This window comes from Simochromis diagramma, unplaced genomic scaffold, assembly GCF_900408965.1.
Source record: "Simochromis diagramma unplaced genomic scaffold, fSimDia1.1 OVJJ01000517.1, whole genome shotgun sequence".
Classification (NCBI taxonomy): domain Eukaryota; kingdom Metazoa; phylum Chordata; class Actinopteri; order Cichliformes; family Cichlidae; genus Simochromis; species Simochromis diagramma.
This window is the reverse complement of record NW_024387173.1, coordinates 320,675-347,630: the sequence shown is the minus strand read 5'-3', so window position 1 is coordinate 347,630 and position 26,956 is coordinate 320,675. Positions and strand designations below refer to the sequence as shown.

General features: G+C 41.5%; 1 protein-coding gene across 1 annotated transcript; it reads left to right on the top strand.

Moving 5' to 3' along the window:
• Positions 1 to 1,590: 1,590 nt before the first annotated feature.
• Positions 1,591 to 8,757, top strand: LOC120744749 (macrophage mannose receptor 1-like). The gene is made up of 6 exons (XM_040049291.1): positions 1,591 to 5,926; positions 6,283 to 6,406; positions 6,640 to 7,026; positions 7,473 to 7,790; positions 7,893 to 7,984; positions 8,136 to 8,757. The coding sequence occupies exons 2-6, from the start codon at positions 6,370 to 6,372 to the stop codon at positions 8,289 to 8,291; spliced, it is 990 nt and encodes a 329-aa protein (XP_039905225.1). The 5' UTR covers positions 1,591 to 5,926; positions 6,283 to 6,369; the 3' UTR covers positions 8,292 to 8,757.
• The last annotated feature ends 18,199 nt before the right edge of the window (positions 8,758 to 26,956 follow it).

Here is a 26,956-nt window from a genome sequence, read left to right as displayed (position 1 = left end):
TAAGCTTAAATTTCAGAACTTACATTTAACTACTGATTTTATCTACTGTTCTGATTTTATCTGTTTTGATTTTATATACTGTTTTGTTTGTTTGTTTGTTTGTTAATTAGTTAGTTTATTTGCTTGTTTTAATCAATTTTAAATCATGCTTTTTATTTGTTCTAATGTCTCTGTAAAGCACTTTGAATCACCTTGTTGTTGAATTGTGCTATACAAATAAACTTGCCTTGCCTTGCCTTGCCTTGTTACCTTCACCCTCCACATCTTCTCGAGCTTCTTGTGTTCCTTTTTCTGATGTTGCTGTCATTCCATATCGCTACCTCTGCTTGTCCACCACCAGTGTTGGTCAAGTTATCAGTAGGACATGTCCTTCAGTAACTATTTACTATTTTATAATCAGTAACTAATTACTGATTACTTCCCCAAAAAAGTAATCCCGTTACTTTACTGATTACTTATTTTCAAAAGTAATTACTTAGATACTTAGTTACTTTTTAAAAACACGATTTACAAGCTGAATAGGTGATAAAGCGATAGATCTTTAAGCCCAATTCTACTTTTTCTGCATAATCCATCATACAAAATGTAATCAAATGGAAACGTCTCTTTTTAAAAGTTGTTTTATCAGTTTTAATCTTTTAACTTTATGCATCAAGTAAAAATTTATTTATATGCAACATTCTCTGACTGGAAGAAATTAGTTTAACATTTAAACCTATTTTCTGCACATTCCAGCACATAAAATAAAATATTTTTTATGTTTACACTCAGTCTTTCAAATAGATGCAAGTAAAACACAGCAGAAAATAAATAAAGTCAAAGACTAGCGGTCCTTTTGCTCTATTTTCACCTGTAAAGCAGGACTGCGGTAGGCGGAGGTTTACCCTGGTGCAGGTGTGCCGCAGTGGTCAGTGGAAGAATCCGCGAGTTTTTCTGTGAGTTTCCCATTACGTCGTTGCGCACTCGGTGCTTGTTTAGGGGTTTTTTTTTCACTGTAAAAAGAAGTTTTCTTCCCACGCACAACGGACACTAATGTTTTTGTCACTTTTTATGGAATCAAACTCAAAGTAAGGTCAGTACTTCCACGCTTTAAAGGCTGCACGCTCATACTCTCTCCCGCACTCGATATATGATCCATTGTTGATCTGCACACAGCTGTTGTCACGAACGTCGCACTCGCTTACGTCACTGTCATGAGACATTCTTGCAAAAAAAATCACGGTTTTAGTAACGCAGTAACGCAGTAACGCAGCGTTCCTACAGGAAAGTAACGGTAATCTAATTACCGTTTTTGCGATAGTAATCCTTTTACTCGTTATTTTAAAAAAGTAATCAGATTACAGTAACGTAAGTTACTGCCCATCTCTGTCCACCGCTACTATGTCTGGTTGGTTGGCCACCACCACCACCACCACCACCACCTGAGGTCTGTATCTGGAAGTCTGGAAGCAGGATCTTAGCTTGGTCATTCTCAGCCACCCTAGGGGCGTCTCCCATTTTGACCTCGGGACAGGCCATACTAGGCACAGATGTTCCTGTATACTGTGCCAGCCACTTGGTTATGGTGTTCCATGTATGCCCTGCCTGCTAGCATCTTGCAACCTGCTGTTATGTGCTGGATTGTCTCAGGGGCAGGTTTACACAGCCTGCACTTGGGGTCTTGCCTGGTGGTGGTAGCCTCTAGGATTTTGTACTTAGAGCTTGTTTCTGTGCTGCCATGATTAGTGCCTCTGTGCTGTCTTTCAGTCCAGCTTTCTCTATCCATTGGTAGGATTTCTTGATATCAGCCACGTCTTCTACATGTATCTGCTGGGTGTACATGTCGTTCAGGAGCCTTTCCATCCATGATATTTCCTGTTCTTAGCTATCTTAGCTATTCTTTAAACACATGATTAACTGTAGATCAGGAGTAGTCTTCAGTGCCCTTCTTTCCGTTTAGCATACAGGGTGCTGGATTTGGTGGACAGTGGTTCTGATACTCACTAGCCACTGGCCAGCTTATTATCCCAGCAGGTTAACTGATCACCGGAAGGGTGTAGATGTTGATAGCTTGGATCTAACTCCTCATGACTTGTCTGACCCTCTGTAGGTATTTGGTGGTTGCAGCTTTCTAAGCGGCCTCTTCATGGTTCCCATTTGCCTGTGGGTTTCCCAGGTACCTGTAGCTGTCCTTATTGTCCACAATGTTGCCTTCTGGTAGTTCGATCCTCTCAGTTCTGACTACCTTCCCTCTCTTTGTTACCATCCAACTATACTTCTCCAGTGCGAATGACATTCTGATGTCATTTTTATATATCCTGGTGGTGTGAATCAATGAATCGATGTCTCATTTACTCTTAGCTTGATGTCATTCATGTAGAGGAGGTGGCTGATGATTGCTTCCTTGATCTTGTACAGTTCTAAGCATTCCAGGATCCAGGTGTGAGGTTTTTTTTGTAATGAATCTAGGCAGTGGACAGGTTGGTCAGTTTGGTCTTGCAGTCTAGAGTGACTTATCTGTCTGCTAGTAGCTGGTGTTTTGCTCCTCTGGCATATATATCTATGCATCTATATCTATAAACTCATCTTATGTTGACCCAAGGCTGTTATGTCTAACAAATTTTGCTTTAGTTCTTGCAAATATACAAGCATTTGCTAACTGTAAGTAGAGTTCCCCCCACCCCAATCAACCTAAAAAATAATTTTGAGCCATTCAACTGACATAATGGGCAGTAGATGAATGTGTTCACTATGGTTTCACTGCTTTGTCTGATCCAGCTGCAAGATAGAAAAAAAAAAAGTGTGACATTTTGAATTTTTCAGTATACGTTTATAGATTGGCAATTTAATGTTTTAAACTTTTTTCTATGTAAGTAAGCTCTTGAGGCTATCACATTTAGCTTACCAAGGTCCTGGACTTTAGACCTTGTGAGAGGAGAATCCAACAATGGTACTGATGCTAAGATCCAAAGGTTTCAGAGTAAGTGCGCATGTGTCGACCAGCATGCACCCTGTTTCAGTTGCTCCTGCTTTTTCTCTTTACTTTAACTTTTTTTTACTAATTCCTTTGGCCTTTACTAAGTACTTTAAACATGTGGATCGAGAAAGTTTTTTTTTCTCCTTGTTGCCACCATGGAATGGAACCGAGGTGCACACAGCAGCGTTGTTTACTCCAGAGATCAGCTGATCACCCTGATGCCAGCTGGCTTATCTGTCACAGAAGTACCAGCTGAAATCTGGAGGAAAACACACCATGGATGCAAAGGTGGAGGACAGACGGGGAGAAGGAAGGCAAAGGTGAGACAGCAAAGGCTTAAAGAGAGAAGGAGGTACAAGCTGCCATCTATTATAATTGGGGAATTTTTGGGTGCTAGCAAACAAGATGGACAAGCTAGGGAATATCTGGCATGTGGATTGATGTGCTTTACCGAATCATGGACGCACCACTATATTCCTGATGACAATACAACTGTGGAAGGCTTCCACTGTTTTGGGTCAGTGTGGGGGCTTGCCGTTCTTGTTAACAACCGGTGGTGTAACCCTGCTCGCATAACAATCAAAGACCCGACATTGAACTTGCACTGTTGGCCGTATTATTTGCCCAAGGAATTTACCCTTGTGATGGTCCTCCCTCTGCTAAGGCCACAGCTGTATGTAACATTATTCACTCTGCTATAGCCCGGTTACAGACTCAGCACCCAAGTACCTTCATGGCTATCTTGGGTGACTTCAGTCATGTCACCCTCACTCCACTGCCAATGTTCACACAGTATATGGTCTGTCCCACCAGGGAGCAGAGAATTTTAGACCTACCGATAAATCAGAAGACTCTACTCAGGCAAGTCTGCTGGACTAGAAGGGGTGAGTCCCCATGTCCTCAAGGACTGTATTCCCCAGCTTTGTGGAGTCTCTCATAAACTGTTCATATTGAGATTGAGTCTACACAGGGTCCCAATGATGTCCTGTACCAAGGATGCCACGTCCCAGTGTTCCCCAGAATTACAGGCCTGTGGCACTGACTTCCCACCTCGTAAACACCCTGGAAAGACTCATCCTTGACCAGCTCTGACCTATATTAAGACCACATCTCCTGATGAGGCCTGACTATACTTTTTGGACTTTTCCAGTGCATTCAATACCATCAGGCCGGACCTCCAGGGTGAAATAGCTGACAGTGATGCAGGTGGAGGCATTTCTTGTGTCCTGGATTGGATTGGATCTGACTGCATTATGCAGAGCACGGATGGGATTATGGCATGGGGTTAGTGTTCAGGAATGGATCTTGGCCCCTAAGTTTCTGTGAAAGGAATGCTTAATGCTTCAGTATACCAAGATATTTTGGACAATTTCACGGAGGACAGTTTGGCCCCTTACTGTTCCAACAGGTTTGGTGTGGAAGACCATGACTGGCCTGCACAGAAGCCTGATCTCAACCTCATAGAACCCCTTTGGGATGCTTGTAGAAAGCATTCCTATAAGAGTTGAAGCTTCTATAGCTGCAGAGGGTGCAGCTAATAGAATTAAACCTAATAGAATAATTCATGGGATGTCACTCAAGTTTATTGTATGTGAAGGCGAATACATTTTGCAATATAGTGTACTTCAATCAAACTAACATCAACTGCATTTGAATAGGGCATTAAAAGTGACTTTCAACCAAACAAAAACCAGGATATATTACTAGTTTCAATTACCCATAAAATACTCATAGATGATTGTCTGATTATGTTTTTTGTATTACTTTAGGGTCTTATAATTTAAAGCACCTTGAGGCAACTGTTGTTGTGATTTGGCCAGACCGTTCCCATTCCAACGCGTAACATACAGACAATTTGTCATTTCTTGAGGCGTCACAGAAGAACGTGAAAGGTAACCTTTCGCATCCCTAAGATACGCGCCAGATTGTGGATGGAATCCAATAGAATGACGCTCCCGGCGGTAACACACGTTCCAGCCTTAAATTCCAGCCCTAACCTCACCTTAATTGTATTATATAGTGTTTTCCAAAGCGATTGATGATGAGAAAGTAAAATAAATGTACATGTGTAGAGTCATTCCAAACAGTTCTCATGTTTCCAAACGTAGGGCATATGGGTGGGTTGGGTGGCCGAAAACGTAACATACGATGATTTGTCACATAGCATTGGCATGTTAAGTTTTGGGATGAGAATATGTTGGAATTGGCCCAATATAAAGAGATGGACAGTTTGTGGTTTATTCAGTGGTTTAACAAACTGCACTTATAAAACATAATCCCTAAGGAAAGAACCAATATTGTTCTTAAAACATGCGATTTTAAACTGAAACTTAGGTCAGTTGGGGACATTATCTGCTCTCAGTAGTGTCCATTCTCTCAGGTATTGTTTTGGTAGCGTTTAAGAGTTTGAGAATAAAGATTAAATATAAAAAACATAGGCTTAGTGTAAGTACAAAATTATTATTATTATTATTATTATTATTATTATTATTATGACGTCTGGAAGTACAGACTTCTTATAACAGGTCCTTGCCAAACTCCAGGACACTTTATTTTGATTAATAATTAAACTAAACCCTGTGTGATAGTCACAAAATTTTCCTTCAGTTTAGCCAAATTCAGTTCAATTTATATAGCACCAAATCACAAAAACATGTGCCTTAAAAGTTTACAGGTGTGACCAACTGAGCCCAACAGGCCTAGTCACTCTCATTTCTACAAAGCTTGTTGGAAGAGAGATTGAACTATGCAAATATTTTGCTGGAGTGATGAACAAAATTTGGTTGACTGATCCCATGTCCCTAATTTAAGAATACAGACATGAAGCACATGGTAATTTTGTAACACGCACACTTCCAAACCGAGAGCATTTCTTTATAGTCAGAGGACTGCACTAATCAAACAACTGACTGCACTGAGAATACTTTTACGCAGCCGTTTGTTAGATAATAGCAACTGGATTTATTTCGGGTAAGCACAAACACAACAGGACATTTGCTTTAAAAAACACACACGTGGTATAGCTACAGATTTTTTTTGTATTTAATGTATTGCATTTATTTATTCAAAATGTTAAATCTCTTGTTGGTAAAGTCATTTTAATACTGAGTAAAAAGTATATATATATATATATATATATATATATATAATATATCTTGCACACTTAGGCAGTATTATATATAGTATTTAATTTTTAATGAATAACCGTTGGGATATAGATACTGAACTGAAGTGCTTTTCTTTAATATTTTGTAATTACTTTATTTATTTTACTTTGCTCTTATTTTCATTGCAACACTTATTGTATCTGTCATTTTTTTTTACAGTAGAGCATTTCAACTCTTTGTCCCCGAACACTGAAAATAACACTGATATGCTGACACTTAATTCTTGGTGCAAGTGAGGTGTCCAAAATGATGAAAGGCATTGCAGTTATGATAGTCCTATCAGGTCAGTGTTAATTTTTTTTGTATAAATCTCTAAACTCCACATGTATTTTGGTGTGAATCCATGTCTGGGAGGGACAGCATTTAAAAATTAAATTAAAAAAAATTATAATGTAATGTGTAATGTGTAAACTGTATATGTGAATTGAAAATGCTGATGAATTAATCAACCTCTGTTTTGACAAATGTCAAATACTGTATGAAGTGTGCTGTAAAATATCTTTATTGTTAACACAGGACTGTGTTTCCTACCTGCATGTTTACCTCACATCTATCACCTTGTTAAAATTCCAATGAACTGGACTCAAGCTCAAAATTACTGCAGGAAGACATACACTGACCTGGCGACTGTACATAATGCGCAGGACCTTGCCGCACTCAGTGAAGTCATAGGATCATCAGGTTATGTATGGTTTGGACTTCAACCTGACACAGAAGCATGGGAATGGTCTCTGGAGAACCAGGATCACTTTGATGAAGGAGAGGCTGACTTCACGATGTGGAATAATGGGGAACCCAGTTATCGAATAAGCAGTTACATGGCTTGTGTGGCAATGCTTCAAAATGGGAACTGGGATGACCAGTTGTGTGGAAACCTGTTACCATTCTACTGCTACAACAAAAGTAATGAAAACCAAACTATGAGTGTTATTATTATTACTATCAATTATTCCCTTTAAGGCTGTGTTTGAAGCTGTAAAAGAAATCGTTGCTGAACTTCTTTGGCCATTTTATATGTTATCAATGATCCAAACAAAAATTAACCTTAAAAGTCTCTTAGAGCTCATAAATGTGTCTCTTTTCACATCTTCAAAGGAAGGGACTAAAATACAAAGAAAAGATGAAAAGAAGGAAAAATGCACATGGTATTCATTTTCAGAATCACCATAAGCGATTCTATTTGTAACAGAGCCAGATCATTTGAAATTATATTTTAACTCTGCTGTAGTCCTGGTTTAAATGACACATAAATAATTGCAGTTTTACACCATGCTGAGAAATTACAACATGGTTTCTATTACTTGTTTGGATATTTGTAATGACTTTGGAGTAAAACAAAATGTTTTCAGACACATCAAGTTTCATCTTTGTGGGTGTGAGTAAGTCCTGGAGGGATGCTCAAAGCTACTGCAGGGACCACTACACTGACCTGGCCAGTGTGAGGAACCAATCTGAGAGTCAACAGCTGAAGGCAATTGCAACTTCCACTGCTTGGATCGGTCTTTACAGAAACTCCTGGAAGTGGTCAGATGGGAGCACACTTTCATTTACCAACTGGCTTCCCAATGCACCGTCCACGTTAGTGACAGCTTCTTGTGGTGCTTCATCATCTGTGAACTGGATCAACTCTAATTGTATAAATACCCGTAACTTTGCCTGTTTCACTGGTGAGTTCTCCTCTCAGTTTTTAAAAGCAAACTAATGTTCACAGAACTCGTTAATCCTTAATTGATACAATTCAGTTTTAATTTGTTTTGCTAATGAAACAGCTGTGTCTATGAGGAAGGTGTTGAAAGTGCAGCTGAAGACAACTAACACTGCTGTGGATATGGAGGGACTAAAAGAGAACATCTTGGAAAAGGTAATTATATCTGAGTGTGAAGCAAAACTTCACCATTATAATAAAAAATGCTACATCTAGTTGTGTTATTTCTATTTCTGTTTATTTCTATTACATTTCTGCCAATATTTACAGCTATGGTTGACTAAAGTGAGGTGTTTGTGTTTCACAGTTCAGTCAGACATTAAATGAGCACAGCCAGAATGAAGAATTCAAGCTAAGATGGTTGAAGGAGCCTGATGGGAAGACCTTCAACAAGGACGACGAGAAAGAATTAGACAAGAGTTCTGGTCAGGATCAGCAGCAGACCGTATGCAACCAAATCTGACAGCGAGCCTAGATAAAGGCAATGGTTGAATTTTTTTCATGAGCTACACTTCACTGTTTAACATTTTAATTAAACAGGACTATAATTTCACTTTGTGCTCTAATGGGTACTTGACTGTTTGTTTAAATTTGGCCTCTGGAACAGGTGAAATATCATTCATAGTCGGATAGGTTCTGCTCAGCTGTACACAAATCCTTTTTTGTATAGCTTGACAGCTGTGTCTTAAGAAACGTCATAGTTCATAGTTTCATAATATATTTGATTACCTGTGTGTGTGCCTCACATGTATATCCTGTGAGTTTTAATCAATGTCACATCTTTGTTAACATATTGTGTGTAAGCTGGTATATTTTTCTCTGCTGTGCTGACCAATTTAGTTCAATTTTGGCTGTTTGTCGTTGTCTGTTCAGTATAGCAGGTTCTGCAATTGTTTCAAGGGTGACATCCTATATATATATATATATATATATATATATATATATATATATATATATATATATATATATATATATATAGATGAGAGAGAGAGAGAGAGAGAGATATCAACATAACCCACTCCTGGGTAGGGGAGGAGGTGGATATGAGTGCAAATAATGATAACACACAGCGATATCAGTCAACTGTGACTTTAGTTATCAGTAGGAACAGTCTAGCTGTCTAGCAGTTTCATGCCTGGTGTATTCATAGTCTGGAGTGCACTCTTTTTGTCTGTCCACTGTTGCCAGTTGGGATGACTGTTGGAATCCTACCACAAACCAAATAAATCATTCGCTGTCTGTCTGATGAGGAAAGTCCAGTGATGTCCAGTGATGGCGAGCCTCACACAGGTGAGGCTCGCCATCACTGGACATCACTGGACTTTCCTCATGGAGCTCATAGCAGCCACCTGTGCTGATTTTGGCAGCTCTGCCTAACATTCATCTCACTATTGAGATGTTAGCCGATAACTTCTGAAACACTTTTGAAGAACTTTCACGAAGCTTTGCTTCACTAACCGAGGCAGTTTCTGCTGCTAATCAAGACAGTGTCAGCGTTTTTCTTTTTAACTTCCAGTTTCTGGTAACAACATGCCGTGCTAACGCACAACTTCCTGATCTTCAAAATAAACATCATCACTTATTGTAACAATAAAATCAGTAAAATAAAATAAATGAAAGAATGCTTTTATAATTAAGCAAATCACTTACAAGTCTTACAGTTTAACAGACGTCTAACAGACGTGTGCAGATCAACAGTGGATAATATATAGAGTGCAGGAGAGAGTATGAGCGTGCAGCGTTTAAAGCGTGGAAGTACTGACCTTACTTTGAGTTTGATTCCATAAAAAGTGACAAAAACAGTAGCGTCCGCTGTATACTGCATGGGAAGAAAACTTATTTTTACAGCACCCCCCCCCCAACACATTCCCTGACACGGGAATGTGAAATTCACAGAGAAATCCCCGGATCCCCCCACTGACACGACCGCTGCTGCACCAGGCAAACCTCCACCTTCTACACTCCTGCTAAACAGGTTAAAATAGATTTAAGAGCGACAGGACTCAGTGCAGCTGAGTCTTTGATTTTATTTATTTTCTGCTGTGTTTTACTTGAAAGAGTGAATGTAAACACAAAACGTTATTTATTTTATATGCTGGAATATGCAGAAAATAGGTTTAAATGTTAAAAAAATTTCTTCAAGTCAAAGACTATTGCATATAATTTAATTTTTGCTTGATGTAATGCGCATAAAGTTAAAAGATTAAAACTAATAAAACAATTTTTAAAGAGAGTCTTTTTATTTGATTGCATTTTATATGATGGATTATAAAAAAAATTGAATTGGGCTGAAAGGTCTTTTGCTTTATATTCAGGTTGTGTATCATGTTTTTAAAAAGTAACTAAGTAAGTAAGTAACTAATTACATTTCAAAATAAGTAATCACAAAAGTAACGGGATTATTTTTTGGATAGGTAATCAGTAATTAGTTACTAATTTTTTTTCAAGTAACTTGACCAACACTGCTTCTGACAGTGTTCTCACATCTACGCCTTTCCTTCTAAACCTAAGTGTAGTGTACAATCCACTGGAACCAGCTTCCAGTTTGGATTCTGTAGACAGACATCCTCTCTACTTTTAAGATTAGGCTGAAAACTTTCCTTTTCGACAAAGGAATACTGAATGTATGTGGTAAAGTCAGTAACAATACATTCATTTATACAGTACAGTGTACCTACAGAAGGTTTTTCTTTTTTTCCCCCCCTGTCCTGTTTGATTCTTTAGCCATCAGAATTACTGTCTGAAGGCCAAGAAAGATGCAATGGATTTACTTTACCAAGTGGATCATCACAGCCTTGATTGACCTTTGTTATTATTATTTATTTATTTTATTTTATTTTCAGTTGATACAGATGGACAGACATGACTGGGGGTTAGGAAAGGGAGAAAGAAAGAAAGAGAGGGAGAGAAAGAAAAACAGAGTGTAAGAGGGACAGTGAGAAAGGGCACCTGGATCACCTGTTGAGAGAAGAAAAAAGAAAAAAAGCAGAAAACAAGCAAAAAAGAGAGCAACATAATAATCACAACCCCATCACAATAATCTAGCTAAGTGTAAATAACAGTAAATACTAAATATTGAATGGTATTGTGTAGCACGCAAGACCGACGATGTTCCCCTTTTTCCTTTGGTGGAGACAAGCAGACCTCCCCCGGCGCTGCAGTAGCAGGGAGGCTCCGCATCCCAGACCCCACCCAGACGGCCCAAGACCCCATACCTCCCTCCGCCTGCTCATATGTAGTGTTGTTGCGTGTTGTTCTTAAGTGCATTTAAAACTCATGAAATGTTTTTTCTTACTAAGCATATAATCAGAGCTGGATCAGGTAACCCTAAATTTCCCCCTAAGGCTTCCCATGATGATGAATTGAACTCAAGATGGTGCAGGGCCTGTATGAGAACACTGATATAAAAGGGTGTACAATGGGAGTGAGAAATGGTATTAAGCTGGATTACACTAGGGATCAGCTCTGAGCCCCTTCTTTTTTGCCGTGGTGATTGACAGGTAGACAGAGGAGGTCAAGCAATAGTCTTCATGGACAGGTAGAATGAATGAAAGTCAGTCGAAGCAAGACTGAATGAATTTGAGCAAATGAGAAAGAGACAGGTGCAATAGTGAAACTGCAAGAAGCAGAGGTAGTAACGGAAGTTGGGTTTAAATATATGACGTCAACCATGCAAAGCTAGATGAGTGTGGAGAGGAGAGAGTCAAAGTGGTGGCTACAAGATGGCACTGAGAACTGCTGTGATAGATGGTTTGGAGAGAGTGGTACAAACATCTGTGTAATATGGTACGGTCTACCTTACAATATAAAGCATATTGAGGCGACTGTTGTTGTGATTTGGCACTGTATAAATAAAATTGAAGTGATTGAAAACAAACAAAAGTAAGGAAGCTGTTTCTGGCTCCCCCAGTCTACATGTTAAATATCCTTGGGCAAGATACTAACCCCAAGTTGCTCCATCAGAGTATGAATGCGAATGAATGTGTGAGAATGTTAGCTAGAGAACACTTAGAAAAAGCATAGAAGGAAGCACTTGTGCAAATGTGGCAGGTTATATAAAGCGCCTCGAGTGCTCCAGGAGAGTAGAAAAGTGTTATAGAAGAATCAATCCATTTACCACTCTGCAAAGAACAGAGATAAAATTCTGAGGCCATCAAAGTGGAAGCCTTTTGCCAATTAGCTCCATCAGAAATTCCATTAAAATTATGAACAAAATTTGTGACAGAAGAGAGCCCAAAGTCCAACACCCACCCCAAAATAATACTTCATAGGACCTACGACCTACTTGCCAACCTTGACACCTCAGAATTAGGGAGACATTGGGAGGGGGTCATATATATATATATATATATATACATATACATATATACAAAAAACGTGAATTTTACAGTGTTTATTTATCGGATAAAAAAAAGTTAAATGTCGCCGTTATTACTGTCCAACCGAAACAGCGGGGATGTCCAGATTCAGGCTGCATCCCCCTGAGGGCTCGGCCTTCGTGGTCTACATGGGCCAGGTCCTCCAAAGGCCGGGTAGGCCGGAAGTGAGTGACTGTGAAATTGGACGGTCTAGCCCTCAGAATTACGTCACGAGCTCTCTCGATGGAGTGAAACTCTGCCATCTGCTCCTTGCTATCTAAAATATGACCGTACACTGCCGTAAATTCTCGGTCATCTCACACTTTCGTTTAATCAGTTTTCTGTTTGATGTTTATTCAGCTGTGTAAAAACCAAGGAGGAATCCACCCGAGGGATTAATAAAGTTAAATTTAATCTAATCTAATCTAATAACTTTAATCTCAGCCAAACCGATTCACTCACAAACAAATAAAACACTGAAAAAAGCCAAACTATAACGTTTTTAGGTTATCTAAGTGACTTATATATCATGTTTAACCCGAGTAATCCAAGACCACGGGGGTTTGAAAATGATGTGTTGGGATTTCGCTGCTCTTGCCAGTTCATTCATGTGCTTTTTTTGTGCAGAGGAGTTTTTTTGTTTCCTGTTCTCGTGCTGTCCTACCATGGAAGCACAGCATGAGTGGAGGTCTCTTTTTTTCCTCTTGTACCCTCCTGTTGTTGTGTACATTTCAGTGTTCTTTTCTGTAACGCTACCGATCTCCGACTTGTAACCCCATGTGATGTCTGTGTTATGTGTGTAAGGTCGGGGGGTCCCATTTCACTGCAGGGCAACCTGCTTGTGACAAATAAAGCTTTGATTGATTGATTGATTGATTGAGATAGTTGAAGTTTACACAGCTACATTCTCGCCTGAAAATATGTTAAAAGTTTATTTTACAAACCAGAAAGAGTAATACAAGTAATATTAAAGCTGCCATCATTGTTGGAAACTGGAATTAGCTGGGCCGCGCTATGAAACCAGGGATATGGTTTTTTAATTTTCTTGTCCGGGTGGAAAATAGGATGGAATTCAGGAGAATGGTGGCTCCGGGAGATTTTCGGGAGGGGCACTGAATTTCGGGATTCTCCCGGAAAAATCAGGAGGGTTGGCATGTATGTCTGACTTATTCCCAGCCATGCGGACTAAGCTCTTGCAATCTTTGTAGAGGAGAACTGGCTGACAGCCTGATTGCTGTCTTATTTTCCAGAGAGTCACTGACTTAGATTTTATTTTTATATGATATTGCATTCAAAATGCCCAGTGATATAAACTGTGTACTTATAATTTAGATTGGCTGTGTTTAAGAGGGCATAAAAATAGCAAGAAAATAATATTTAATCAGTTTACAAAGATGTAAACTTCTTTAGATGAATGAGCACGTTTCACGTGCTTAAAGCTATTTTTTATGTGGACAAAATTACATGTGAAAAGTTTGCTTGGTACATGCTTTTCACATTCAAACTAATGTATATATAACTACAACTGTATGAACCTTGAAGTGATTCATATGATTCTCATTTTGTGGCCCTTACTGAAAGTGAATCTGACACCCTTAATGTAACGAATAATATAGTTTGTATTTTAGCACTGTCACCAAGCAGTTTGTTCTAAAGGCCCTTATCTTCTCTATTTTTGTATCCTATAACTGTAAAAACTAAAAGCTGTTGTTTGAGCCACACACATCCTGAGACTCGTGTAGAGTGCCACTTCAAGTTTTTTCTCCTTTGTGTAAAATTAAATAACAGCTCTGCTAAAACAGATGAAGCTCTGAGAACTGATATTCTGGCTTAAGTCACATGTAAGTACATACTATCTCAGTTTTTACTGTTACCGGTTTTCCTTTTTTTTGTCATTTCGATTAAATTCTAATGATGATGATGTCTGAGGCTCCTTAGGCTTGACTTGAGTAACTCTAACAATTGTTTATACAAAGATAATAGAGACTCAGCTTTTAAACAATTCTTCCTTGTGAAAGTTCCCTCTTTTATATTTTTCTTTCATAAAATGAGGATTGTCAGATTTTTTAGATGTGCTGTTTGTTACTGTTTTTATTGCATGCAAATGTTTTTGTAGTATTACAAGACAGCCACATTAGGGGGGAAGAGCATTAACAGTCCATTGTCCAGGTAGTCTCTTATGAAAGACATGATAGTGTGAACAGTGAATGTGTGTAACTTTAGTCAAATAGTGTCACGGTCTGGCTGGCAGACCGTGGGGATGTGGGGAAAGGAGGACCCAAAACGCAGACTCTGCGATGCAAACAGTGCTCTTTATTTACAGTGAAAAGGCTGTAAATACAATAACTCCCCGTTGCTCCCTCGAACCCCGTGTGCGTGCTTCCCTCCGATATCTGTGCTCGTGCTCCCCGCTGTAGTGTTTCCGCACCCCCGTGCGTGCTGCCTCTCCGGACCACTCCTCCTCCTGCAGGGAAACCAGAGACGCAGCCGTCAACACTAACCCTCCGCGGGCATATATGAACAGCACAGACTTAAGCTAACACACACTGACTTGGTAAGATCACTCAATGATCCCGTGCCGGTGGGAGCTCCAACTCTCTCCTAAGTAGCTCCCCCGACGAGCCCTGGGCCCTGTTTCAGGAAGCCGGTTTAGAAAACTCAGAGTGAAAAACGATACTCAGGGTTGAGTAACCCCGAACTGTCCAACTCGGAATATTCGGTTTCAGAAAGGCTGATAACAAGTAGTTCAATCAACGCGGAGTTGCTTTAACCCCAAGTTAAGCTCGCGCACGAGGATACATAAAGCCCTGATCAGTGGAGCACAGATTAAGCGAGTCACCATGGAGACGGAGGGAAAGAAGGCGCGGTCAATGTATTTTACAGCGCTTGACGCCGAAATTCTGATGGCAGCATATGCCGATAACATGCAAATTTTGCAGAAAAAAAGTAACACAGCCCCAGCTGCAAAAGAAAGGGAGCATGCATGGCAAAACATAGCCGACAGAGTCAATGCGTGAGTGTTAATTTAAACATTGATCTAGGGATTTCCACCCATTTAACACGTTATTTATTATATTTTATTTTTTATTTTATACATTTTATTTTGTGACGTGATGTGAGCGCAGGTGCAACCCAACAGGCCCCAAACGTTTCTGGCAGCAAGTAAAAATGAAATATAAAAATATAGTCCAAACAGGTAAGGTGTAATTGTATTATGGGCCATAGTGCTTGGTCTGTTTGTCCCATGTAAATCAATTGCAGTTAGAGGCTACATTAATTTTCTTTCTGTAAGCACTTATTGAAATTATCTGAGCACATTACAAGTACATATTTGTTTACTCTGTATGCTCAAATGTGACCCGTTATAGCCAACAGAAAAAAAGCGGAGGCCCGAAAAACAGGTGGGGGTCCTCCACCACCACCACTCACAGAGGCTGAGCAGTTGGCCCTCAGCCAAAACAGTGGGCGCCCTGTGGCTGAAGGCATCTCTGCGGGGACATCTTCTGAGTCAATAACCCTGCAAGACACAAGTGCCTACATAGGGGGTAAATTCAAAATAAGACATGATGTGCATACATCCTGTCTTCACAGTCACCTTTGCAGTGCTACTCATTCATTTGATAAACTCTTTACCATAATGGATTTGTTTGTAGTGAAGTTATTTTCCTACTGATTTTGCCTTCCCTCAGTCTTGGTTGTCTTTGAGAGCAATATGACAATGAAGTGTAAGGTGATTGGTATGTTTGTTAATTGCCATTTGGTCCCTTGTAAGTTATAAGTGACCTGTATAAACCTCATATTCTATCAGTTGATGGTGGTGGTGTACTGCATCTGGTGCAGCCTCCTGTTGAGCCAGAGCGACATGCAGTTGTGAGTAATACTCCACAGATTATATGAGTTTACAGTAGAACAGCAATGTTGTTTATTTCTTTACTACAGGAAAATAATGAAGAAACATTGACAGCTGTTACAGAGGAGGGAGCAACAGAGACACTTTATGAGGTTTACATCTTTTAATACTTTGTGTACAGGAAACACAGGCGACCAATAAAGCCAGTTGAACACAAAATCTGTTTATTCTTCTTTCAACACGTTGAGGTGATGGGTCAAAAGAAATGATTGTGACATATGGTGTCTCTGACTGCGCTTCCATCTTGTATGTCCGTGGGAGGGTCAGGATGTTCAAGGTTTGGATCACTGCTGATGTTTGGTTCAGAAGGACAGTGTTCTCCTCTAATTGTGGCAATGTTGTGAAGAATCACACATGGCCACAATAATGTCACATGCCCTTTCTGGGGTGACCCTGAGTCTTTGCAGGCACTGGAACCGGGCCTTAAGCATTCCGATAGTCATTTCAATTCTGGCTCTTGTCCTGCAATTAGCCAGATTATATCGCTGCTGTGGGCCCGGTTCAGGGTCAGGGTAAGGGGTAAGCAAATAGGGTAAACATGGATACCCCCTATCACCAAGCAAGTAGCCAGTGAACTCTCCTAAGACAGAAGGATACACTTCAGTTCAAATGTCCCTGAAGCAATTGGTCTTTATATATTTTAAAGTATTCTCAACTCACCATGTCCAAATTTTGTGCTCAGTGTACATTCACGGAATATTTGTGAGTCATGGACAGAGCCTGGCCACTTGGCTTCCACATTTGTGATAATGTTGGCAGCATCATATATGATCTTCACAGTGCAGAGAACACAAATTAGCATCCATTACTATAATGAAATAATCTGTTAGTTTGAAATGCTACAGGGAACTATGTACCTGTACATTAATGCTGTGGAAAGACTTCCTGTTCACATAGTCTCCTTCATTTACTGAAGGAGCAATGATTGGAATGTGAGTGCCATCTATACAGCCAATCACGCCTGGGAACCCTGAAAATAAATGTAAAATTTAAGTAGTAGTCCAAGTATCACCACATCATAAATTAAGTTTTGGTCATCCTGATACCTGCAATTTTGTGGAATCCCTCTTTGATAAATCTTGTGGGTCTATGACCGGGGAACACCACAGACGAGTACAGGAGACGTTTCAGTGCAACTGTAACATTCCTGACTGCCCGACAGACGGTAGCCTTGGAAACGTGCTCAGCGTCACCAATATTATACAGAAAGCTCCCGTTTGCAAAAAACCGAAGTGCAATACAAATAATATGTAATGAACTGAGAGCATGTCCGCGATGTGTCACATGAGCAATATATGGCCTGAGGATGTTATCCAAATAACTTATAGATTGTGCTGAGAAACGGTAACGTTCACACAGAAAATCATCAGGAAATGATAAAATGTCCAAACGCGCTCTAATCACTCTCTCCCGGCGGAGAGCTCTGCGGAGAATTCGGGCTTCACGATCTACTGGCTCTTCAAGGCAGGGGCACGCCATGTCCGACACTTCCTACTGTCAGGTTTCCGACAAAGGGGCGGAGACAGTCAGGGTTAGTTGTAGTAAACCTGCTAGGGGGCAGGTTAGCTTCACGGAGTGTGTCGTCATGGTGACTCACTGAGGCTTCATCTGAACTCGCTTTGTGAAACCGAAAACCCAGAGTTTTCGTTAACTCAGGGTGTACTTACTCAGTTTTTCCAGTAAACCGGCTTCCTGAAACAGGGCCCAGATCACCAACAGGTGTGGCATGAACTTCAGGTGTGGCCAGTCCTTCCGCAGGACCAAACCCCTCAGGCCTGCAGGTGGCTGAGCTCCATCCTCCAGCCACACCCGCAGACATACACACCCATACCCTGCCTATACATATGAGTGGGACACAGACTAACACAGCACAGTGCAGAAAAACACATACATCACCAAAATAATAATAATAATAATAATAATAACAACAACATCAACATCATCAACAGTCAAAACTGCTCACGGACCCCGAGTCCTCCAGAGCTGGGTCCGTGACAAATAGTCCAATAGTAGAGTTCATCCTATATCCTTGTCCTAATCACTTTACCTTGACATTAATGAAAAATATGAAAGGTGTGAGGTACAATTTAGAAGGACATGGGAAAAGAAGAAGAAGAATAGTCCACAAAATATCCCGTCTGCTGTGTTGAAAATGTACAAAAAATTGACTAGAAAATTCACACATTACTATGGTATGCGTTCAGTGTTGTTTCATGCAGCTCATATAAATACAGGGCAGCTGTGGCTACAACTGTAGCTGCCTCCACCAGTGTATGAATGTGAAAGTGAATGAATAGTGGAATTGTAAAGCGCTAGGTAAGTGAGGGAAGGCAGGTAAGTGACGGAAGTGACGGACAAGGTAAGCGACTCGTGTTGTAACTGACGTCAGACGCCGGAGATTTTGGCGGAAAATTAAAGCAAATGGTAGTTTAGATTTGAACAAATTCATTTAAGCTTCAGTATTACCAAATACACTTATCAATTGTCTTATAACTAACACTATTTGTCTAAATAATCTCCAACACCCTGGAGAACAACGGGGAGAGTTTAGAGACTCTCCAAGATTATATTGATCAGTGCTTTCAGGATCTCGTGATGAAGAAGACCCAGTGTGCAGCTTCCCCGGCCAAACCTGAGACGCCGTCGTCGAAAAGACAACGCCCGGCAGATTCCCCCGGCTCAACATCGCCAGCCGGCAAAGATATTGCCGACATACTGGAGTCAATCGACAAGCGATTGTCCAGTTTCGACGCAAGGCTGTCCTTGGTGGAGATTCTTCACCGAGAATTTAAATGCTTGCGAGAATCCCTGGAGTTCAGCCAGCAGCAGGTGGAAACGCTTGCTGCTGAAAATGCCACGCTAAGGGAGTCGGTGAATTGTCTCACAGAAAATGTTACCCAGCTCAATAGAGAAAATAAAAAAATAAAAGAAACAGTTATTGATCTACAAGCTCGTAGCATGCGTGATAATCTGGTATTTTCTGGTATTCCAGAAGCCGCTGGAGAGGACGCGGAGACCACGGTAAAAAGCTTCATCAAAACCCACCTGAAGCTGCCGGAGGACACGGTGAAGAACATCGTCTTCGATCGGGTGCATCGCCTCGGCCCCATTCGGGCTACGGCCGGGAGACCACGTCCTATCGTGGCCAAATTCGGCCACTTCAAACAAAAGCAACATGTGAAAAGCCGCGGCAGGGAATTAAAAGGAACGGACTTCAGCGTGAACGACCAGTTCCCCAAAGAGATCTTGGAACGACGCAGGGTCCTCTTCCCAATCCGACTCGGCTTCATCCTGAAGGGCTCCCGCGCTGTCATCGCTGTGGACCGGCTGTACGTAGACGGACAGCTCCACCGAGACCCCAACATCACTCCGTGGCTGTATTAACCTCACACCAGATAAGAATCAGCTGCACCCTTTCCCTATCCACTCACACTAACTTGCATTAACATCTGTTTAACTTACCGGTATCAAATCGCATCTTAAAGTGTGATTTCATAGCAGAATTAACACCGTCACTCTCCGTCAGTGATTTAATTGGAATGTTTCCGGTTTTTTTTCTTCTCGTTTTTTTTTTTCTCCTCTCTTTTCCCCCTCTTGGTTTTATGCTGCTCACCCCTGTCCTTGGTTTCTTTCTTTATTCCTTTCACTGCCTCGATCACCTGCTTCGACACTCATCCACAAACATCCCATACGCACCATGCACTCAACAGCAGCACATTTACATCAGTCAGACAGCGCACACAGTCGTTTAGGATACACACACTTAAGCCAAGCCTACTCATATTAGTAAATATGCAAACACATAGTCAGACTCAGGGAGCATCTCGCCACACATTTTTTCTCTCTCTCCTTCTCTTTATTTATGAACAAGTGATGTATTCTCTCCACCTGTCTAAGCGACGCACACAGCATACATCCCTAGTTATACACAAACATCTATGGGTACACTGAGGTTCATTACATGGAATATAAATGGAGCTGGCTCCAGAGAAAAGAGGTTAAAAATATTTAACCAACTCAAAAAACTACAGGCAGATGTTGTCCTTTTACAAGAGACCCACAGACCTCTTAGAGGTTCGAATGAACTTAAAACACCTGAGTTTCCTAATGTGTTCTCGGCTTGTTATAATTCTAGACAAAGGGGAGTAGCAATTTTAATACATAAAAATATTAATTTCACAGTACTCGATACAGTTATAGATCCAGAGGGCAGATTCTTAATCATTAAACTATCTATACTTGATAAAAAGCTATGTATTGCAAGTGTATATGGTCCAAATGTTGATGATCCCTCATTCTTTCACGGTTTTTTCAGTGCACTCTCTGAACACTTAGATGGCACACTTGTTCTTGGAGGCGATCTCAACCTTGGACTAAATGAAGACATGGATAGGCTCAATACAGCGGGAACTCAGCGTAATTGGCAGTCCACAAATATAATCAAACAGTATATGAGCGACTTTGGTCTTTGCGATGCATGGCGCTCCCTTCACCCCACCAGTAAGGAATATACTTTTTTCTCACATGTCCATCACTCCTACTCTCGTCTGGATTATTTTTTGGTCAGCAGCTCACTGCTGTGTGACATTTCAGACACTGAGATTCACCCTATAGCTGTCAGCGATCATGGTCCTGTATCTTTAACACTAATGCACAAGAATAATACTACGCCAAGAAAAAACTGGAGATTTAATATATCACTACTTAAAGATGAAGACTTTATTAAATATTTTTAAAAAGAGTGGACTTCATATTTGGACTATAATGACACTCCCGAAACATCAGCTTCTGTTCTATGGGAAGCAGGGAAAGCTGTGATGAGAGGCAAAATAATTTCTTTCTCATCACATAAAAAGAAAAAAGAAAACAAAAATATTCAGGAATTAGAAAAAAACATCAAATCACTAGAAGAAGCCTACGCGTCCCACCAAGATCAGGAAACATTGAACAAAATACGCAAAACAAAACTAGAATTAAATGAGATAATTAATAAAAAACAAAACAAAATTCTTAGTACAAAGACTACGCTTACAAAATTATGAACATGGTAATAAATCCGGTCAATTTCTAGCAAACCAGCTAAAAATAAATAAAGAAAAAACAACTATATGTGCTGTTCAAGATTCATCTGGGAACACAATATATGATCCGATACAAATAAACAACATTTTCAGGGATTTCTATAAAACGTTGTATTCACCACAAATAAACCCATCTAAAAAAGAAATTGATCAGTTTTTGGACAACATAACTCTTCCAAAATTATTAGACACTCAAGCAATGGCACTGGATTCACCACTGACACCAGGTGAACTCCAGGAAGCCCTGATAAGTATGCCCAATAATAAGGCTCCAGGTCCAGACGGCTTTCCTGCAGAATTCTACAAAGAATTCTGGTCGATTCTAGCACCAGTTTTCTACAGAACGTTGTTGGAAATCAAAGAAAAGGGCAGACTTCCATCAAATATGAATTCTGCAAACATTAATCTCCTGCTAAAACCAGGCAAAGACCCTGTATATCCCTCAAGCTATCGTCCAATATCCCTTATAAATGTAGACCTTAAAATAATCTGCAAAGCTCTCTCAAAGAGACTGGAGAAAATAACCCCCCTCTTAATTCATCCTGACCAAACTGGTTTCATAAAAGGTAGGCACTCATCAACAAATACACGTAGATTACTTAGTATGATAGACTACTCATACAGTAAAAACCTAGAAACTACAATATTCTCTTTAGACGCAGAAAAAGCATTTGACAGAGTTAACTGGAAATTTCTATTTGCAACTTTACACAAATTTGGTTTTGGATCCTCTTTCATAAACTGGTTAAAAATATTATATAATTCCCCAACAGCTTGTGTCAGAACAAATGACCAGACATCCTCCAGCTTCTGTCTCTTGAGGGGCACCAGGCAGGGATGCCCACTCTCCCCTTCACTGTTTGCAATTTTTATTGAACCACTAGCAGCAGCAATTAGACAGAATTCAGTAATTAAGGGCATAAAATGCAAGAACGTGGAACATAAAATCAGCCTTTATGCGGATGATGTGTTACTCTTTCTCCAAAATTCACAAACCAATATCTCTGGGGTGATTGAATTGATAAACTCTTTTGCAAGAATATCAGATTACTCAATTAACTGGTCAAAATCTACAGTCCTACCGATTAATTGCTCCCTCCATAATTCCTCTTCTACACCACTGCAATCGGGAAATATAAAATATTTAGGTATTAATGTTTCTCCCAAGCTTGCAGATCTAACTAAATTAAACCATATCCCACTTTTAAAGAAGGTAGAAGATGATCTGGCTAGATGGAAATGTCTACCCATATCACTCATGGGAAGGGTTGCCGCTATAAAAATGATGGTCTTACCAAAAATAAATTATTTATTCTCAATGATCCCAACTAAACCGCCACAAGATTGGTTCAGATCTCTAGATTCATGTATGTCCAAATTCCTTTGGAAAAATAAACCCCCACGTATAAGCTTAAAAACACTACAAAAGACCAAGGATAAAGGAGGACTAGAACTGCCTAACTTTCAGCACTACTTCTTAGCCAACAGGCTTCAGTTTATCTCAGGATGGCTAAAACATACCCTCTTAGATGAACCTTGGCTAGATGTAGAACAAGCACTTTGCAATAATCTAGAGATCTCAGACCTACCATTTATCAGCTCAAACATCCAACGACATGAATGCTTTAAAAGCGTCAACATCAGCTCTTCTCTGACAGCATGGTGGGAGTTTCTAAAATTGACGGCGTCTTCATTAATCCCATGCAAACGTACACCTATCTGGAACAACCCTGACATATTACAAAACAATAATATGATAAACTTTTCAGATTGGAGTGGTAAAGGAATCAAATATTTAGAACATATACTAGAAGGAACAGAATTTATTTCATTTGACGGACTAGTTACACAATATGGGATCAACAAGAAAAGATTTTTAGAATATCAACAAATTAAATCCATAGTATAAAAGAAATTTAAACCGGGTCAAGTTGAACTTCAAACACCACCAAGTGTGGTTCAATTTCTTACTCTTAAAACCCCCAAATTACTATCCAAAATATACAGAATGCTTTCTAAAACAGATGAATCAATATCACTTCCTATTGCAAAATGGGAAGCGGATTTATCAGTTAACATAGACCTAAACTTATGGTCTCAAATTTGCTTAAAAACCTTTCATCTAATTAGAAATCCCAGTCTTCAATTAATTCAATACAAAATATTACATAGAGTGCACTATGCAGGTCATCGGATGTTCAAGATGGGCTTTACGTCTACCAACAACTGCTCACACTGCCAAACCAATTCACCGGACAATTATATCCACGCTCTTTGGTTCTGTCCACCAGTTCAGAAGTTTTGGCGCGAGATATGTGAGGACTTATCGAAGTGTCTGAAATGTAACATTCCAACTTCCCCCTTAGTGTGTTTGTTGGGCAGCTTAGATAATGTCACTTCAGAAAAGAATATCGCCCATATGGTCTTCACTGCCCTATGCATAGCCAAGAAAACAGTCCTCATGAACTGGAAAAATAAAAATAATCTTAATTCTAACCAATATAGAAATTATCTATTAGATTACATTAGTCTTGATACAGCCTCTGCCACCACAACAGATCAATTGCTCTGGGCTCCTTTGATCAGCTCCATCACCTAGTGGGGGTGGGGGGGGTCATAGTTTGGTCCCGCCTTCACTGTTGTGATTGGTGTGGGGGTAGGGACAGGCCTAGGGCGTCGGGGGGTTCCCCGGAGGCATCTTCCTTGGGGGGCTCAACCCGGGGTAGCGGTCATGTCCGGTTAGGGGCTCTGTTGGCTCTCAGGTGACTGTTTCCTCGTGGCTGCGTGCAGCGGGGCTAGGGGAGGCTCTCTGCTGACGGACGTGGGTTACTGACCTGGTAGCCTGGCTGCCCCTGGTGGGTCCGGGATGGGCGTGAGGTTCTGGGGGCGCTCCGTCTCTGGGCTGGGGCCCTGGCCGGGCCTCGGGGGCTTGGGTCCTGGTTGGTGTGTTGCCGGGGTTGTGGGCGGGTGGGTGCATGGGGGCCCAGCCCTGGCGCAGGGTGCCGCCGGTGCGTCGAGCCACCTGGGGGGCTCTTCAACTGGTGGGGGAGATTGTCACACCTTGCAGGAGCTTTCCTCTCTTCAGGAACTCTCTCTGCAGGAAGGGGAGATACAGGAGAGGTGGAGGAAGATCTCAGCCTGGGCGTCTATTGTCTTATGTAGTCTGGAAGATGAGTGGATGGTAGGATGGGTGCAGTTTTCTCTGTGGTGGGGTTGGGTGGGCTGTCCCGGGCTCTGTGGGGCCGGGAGGCGCTGCTGCACTGGGCCCCGGTCTGGATGGGCCTGGGCCCCCTTCCCCTGGCGGGTCGCGGAGTATGGGGGTGCCTACTGGGGTCAGCGGGGGAGCTGGCCCCAGGGAGGGGTCACTTGCCCCTCCCTTCCTTCCCTCCCCATCTCCAGCTGCCTCCCTCTTCCCGCTCCACCACAACCACCCACACATGCAGGGCCTTGGAGTAGGGGTATGTCACCAGGGTGCAGAGGAGGCTACCCCCCCCCCCCCCTCTGTCCCCTTCTGGCTGCCTCTGCCTCAATTTTATCTCACAACTTAGACATTCACATTACTCACACTCTCATTACACATACATATAGGATCTTGGGGGTGGGCACGATACACGGAATCCAAAGTACCATCAGGTTGTACACCTTACCCCTGGCGTCGTTGCCCACCTCTCAATTTTAAACACACGTAGACATTGAGGGCTAGCAGGAGGGACTATGCGCTTACCTGCTCCATGCCCTCCTGGGTTTTAAATGCACCTTAGAACACTCATGCATCAACACTACAATGAGCGGGTGGAGGGAGGTTTGGAGTCTTCTCTCACCCCCCGTTCTCTGCGACCTGCTGGAGCGGGGGGGCTAGGAGGAGGAGTTGGCCGTCCGACTGCGGTCTGGAGTGTGGGGCCTCCCTGCTGCTGCGGAGTTGGGGTGGTCTGCCTCTCCCCACCGCAGGGAAAAGGGTAACACCACCTGGGTCTGGGTGCAGTTCCCCCCTCCAGGGGCAAGGGTACCTAGACCCGGTTCGTAGAGTACGCTTGGGGAGTGTGATCGTGTGTACAGCGTCTCTTTATGTCTGTCTCCACGTTGGTTGAGTGTGGAGTAAGTGCATATGAGAGCACGAGGGTGGGAATGGATGTTTGTATCTGTGTGTGCCTGTATGTCTGTGTCTATATGTCAGGTTGGGTATCAGACGCCACCTCTCTGGGGACATCTCAGGCCCTCCAAGCTTTGGAGGCCTATCTCCCCCCACCACCACTTCCCCTGCCAGTGGCGGACTCCCTCAGACATCGGTGCGTTGGTGGTTCTTTGTGTCTGGGGATGGGCGTCCAGGTACACACCGGCTCACTCCTTGGCGGCCGCTTATCGGGGCCTGGAGCCTGGGGCTCGCTCGGGCCACTTCGGAGGTGGGGTGCCCCCGGCCTCTCGGCCGGGTCTCGGTCACTCAGGCACAGCTGGCTGCCGGCGGAGCTCACGGGCGCGTCACTGCAACTCCCCCTGGCTTCTGCTCCGCGGCTGCTGAGTGAACCCTCATCTGGGACTCTCCTCAGCTCTTTCTGGGACAGTGGCGCGGCTGCCCCTCTGTTGGTCTTCCTTGGTCTCTTGTATTCTGGGGGCCTCTGGATGTCTGGAGTTTTGATCTCCTCCATACCTGCTTCATGCCCTGGACAACGGGGCAGTGGCCCCCCCCACACCCTCTAGCAGATCATTACATGAAGGAACCTTTTAAAAAAACAAGCGCGTCCATGCTCACAGGTGTACACACGGGTGATCACACCCACAAACTACACCCTTTTTGGCTCCTACCTCAAAGCACACTGTGTTCTGTTGATCTTACGTGCTGCACAATAATGTTTAATATTTAGTATTTACTGTCATATTCCCATATATCATTGTGATGTTGTTTATTCTATTACTCTTGTTCTCTTCTGCTTGTTTTCTTTTTTCTTTCTCAACAGGTGATCCAGGTGATCGATAGATGCATTTTTTTTTCTGCCCATTCTGTTGGTTTTTGTTTTTTGCCCTTCTCCCCCGTCCCTCTTCTCAGCAGTTTCTCTTTCCCTCTTTCTTTCTCCCCTTCTTTCCTCCAGTCAAGTCTGTCCCGTATTCAGCAAGTGAAAATAAAATAAACAATAAAAGGTGAATCAAATGGACCATTATGGCAAGGCTGGGATGGTCAATTTGGTAAAGTTAATCCGTTGGGCATCTTTCTTTGCCTTTAGACAATAATTCTGATGGCAAAAGAGCCAAACGGGACAGGCAAAAAAAAAAAAAAAAAAAAAAAAAAAGGAATTGTAAAGCGCTATATAAATGCAATCCATTATTATTATTTTTATTATTATAAACAGCATTTTTGAATTCACAAATGTTTCTAATCTAATCTAAGGAAAGAAGAACGTATATAAGTCAAAAAAAAAAATTCTGTTTCAAGTGAACGTCTTTCCAGCTTTCACTCATTCAAACTAGGGTCAGGGCCCCGAGCCTTTACAACCGAGCACAAGTAAAATGAATCGGTAATAGCACTAAAGGCTGACAATACAGTAATGGATGTAATGCAAACTAAACTGTGATTATTAAATACACTTCTTTAAACAAACTAATAAACATGTATTTAGAGACATAACACCTTGATGAAAAGCTGTATGTTATTGCAGCATGATGTCAATAGTAAGAATTGTGAGGGAGTGTACTCTCCTCACAAGAAATTGACACACACAATTTGTTTTAACAAACTGAATATCAAGTAGGAAAACCTTAAATTTATGGAATTCACATAGCATTCAGA

Excerpts from the sequence above, each read along its gene's own strand:
- LOC120744749 (XM_040049291.1), top strand. The coding sequence starts at position 6,370 with ATGATGAAAGGCATTGCAGTTATGATAGTCCTATCAG. Across the intron at positions 7,027-7,472 it reads ATTCTACTGCTACAACAAAA|ACACATCAAGTTTCATCTTT; the intron begins GTAATGAAAACC and ends AAATGTTTTCAG. Across the intron at positions 7,791-7,892 it reads TAACTTTGCCTGTTTCACTG|CTGTGTCTATGAGGAAGGTG; the intron begins GTGAGTTCTCCT and ends CTAATGAAACAG.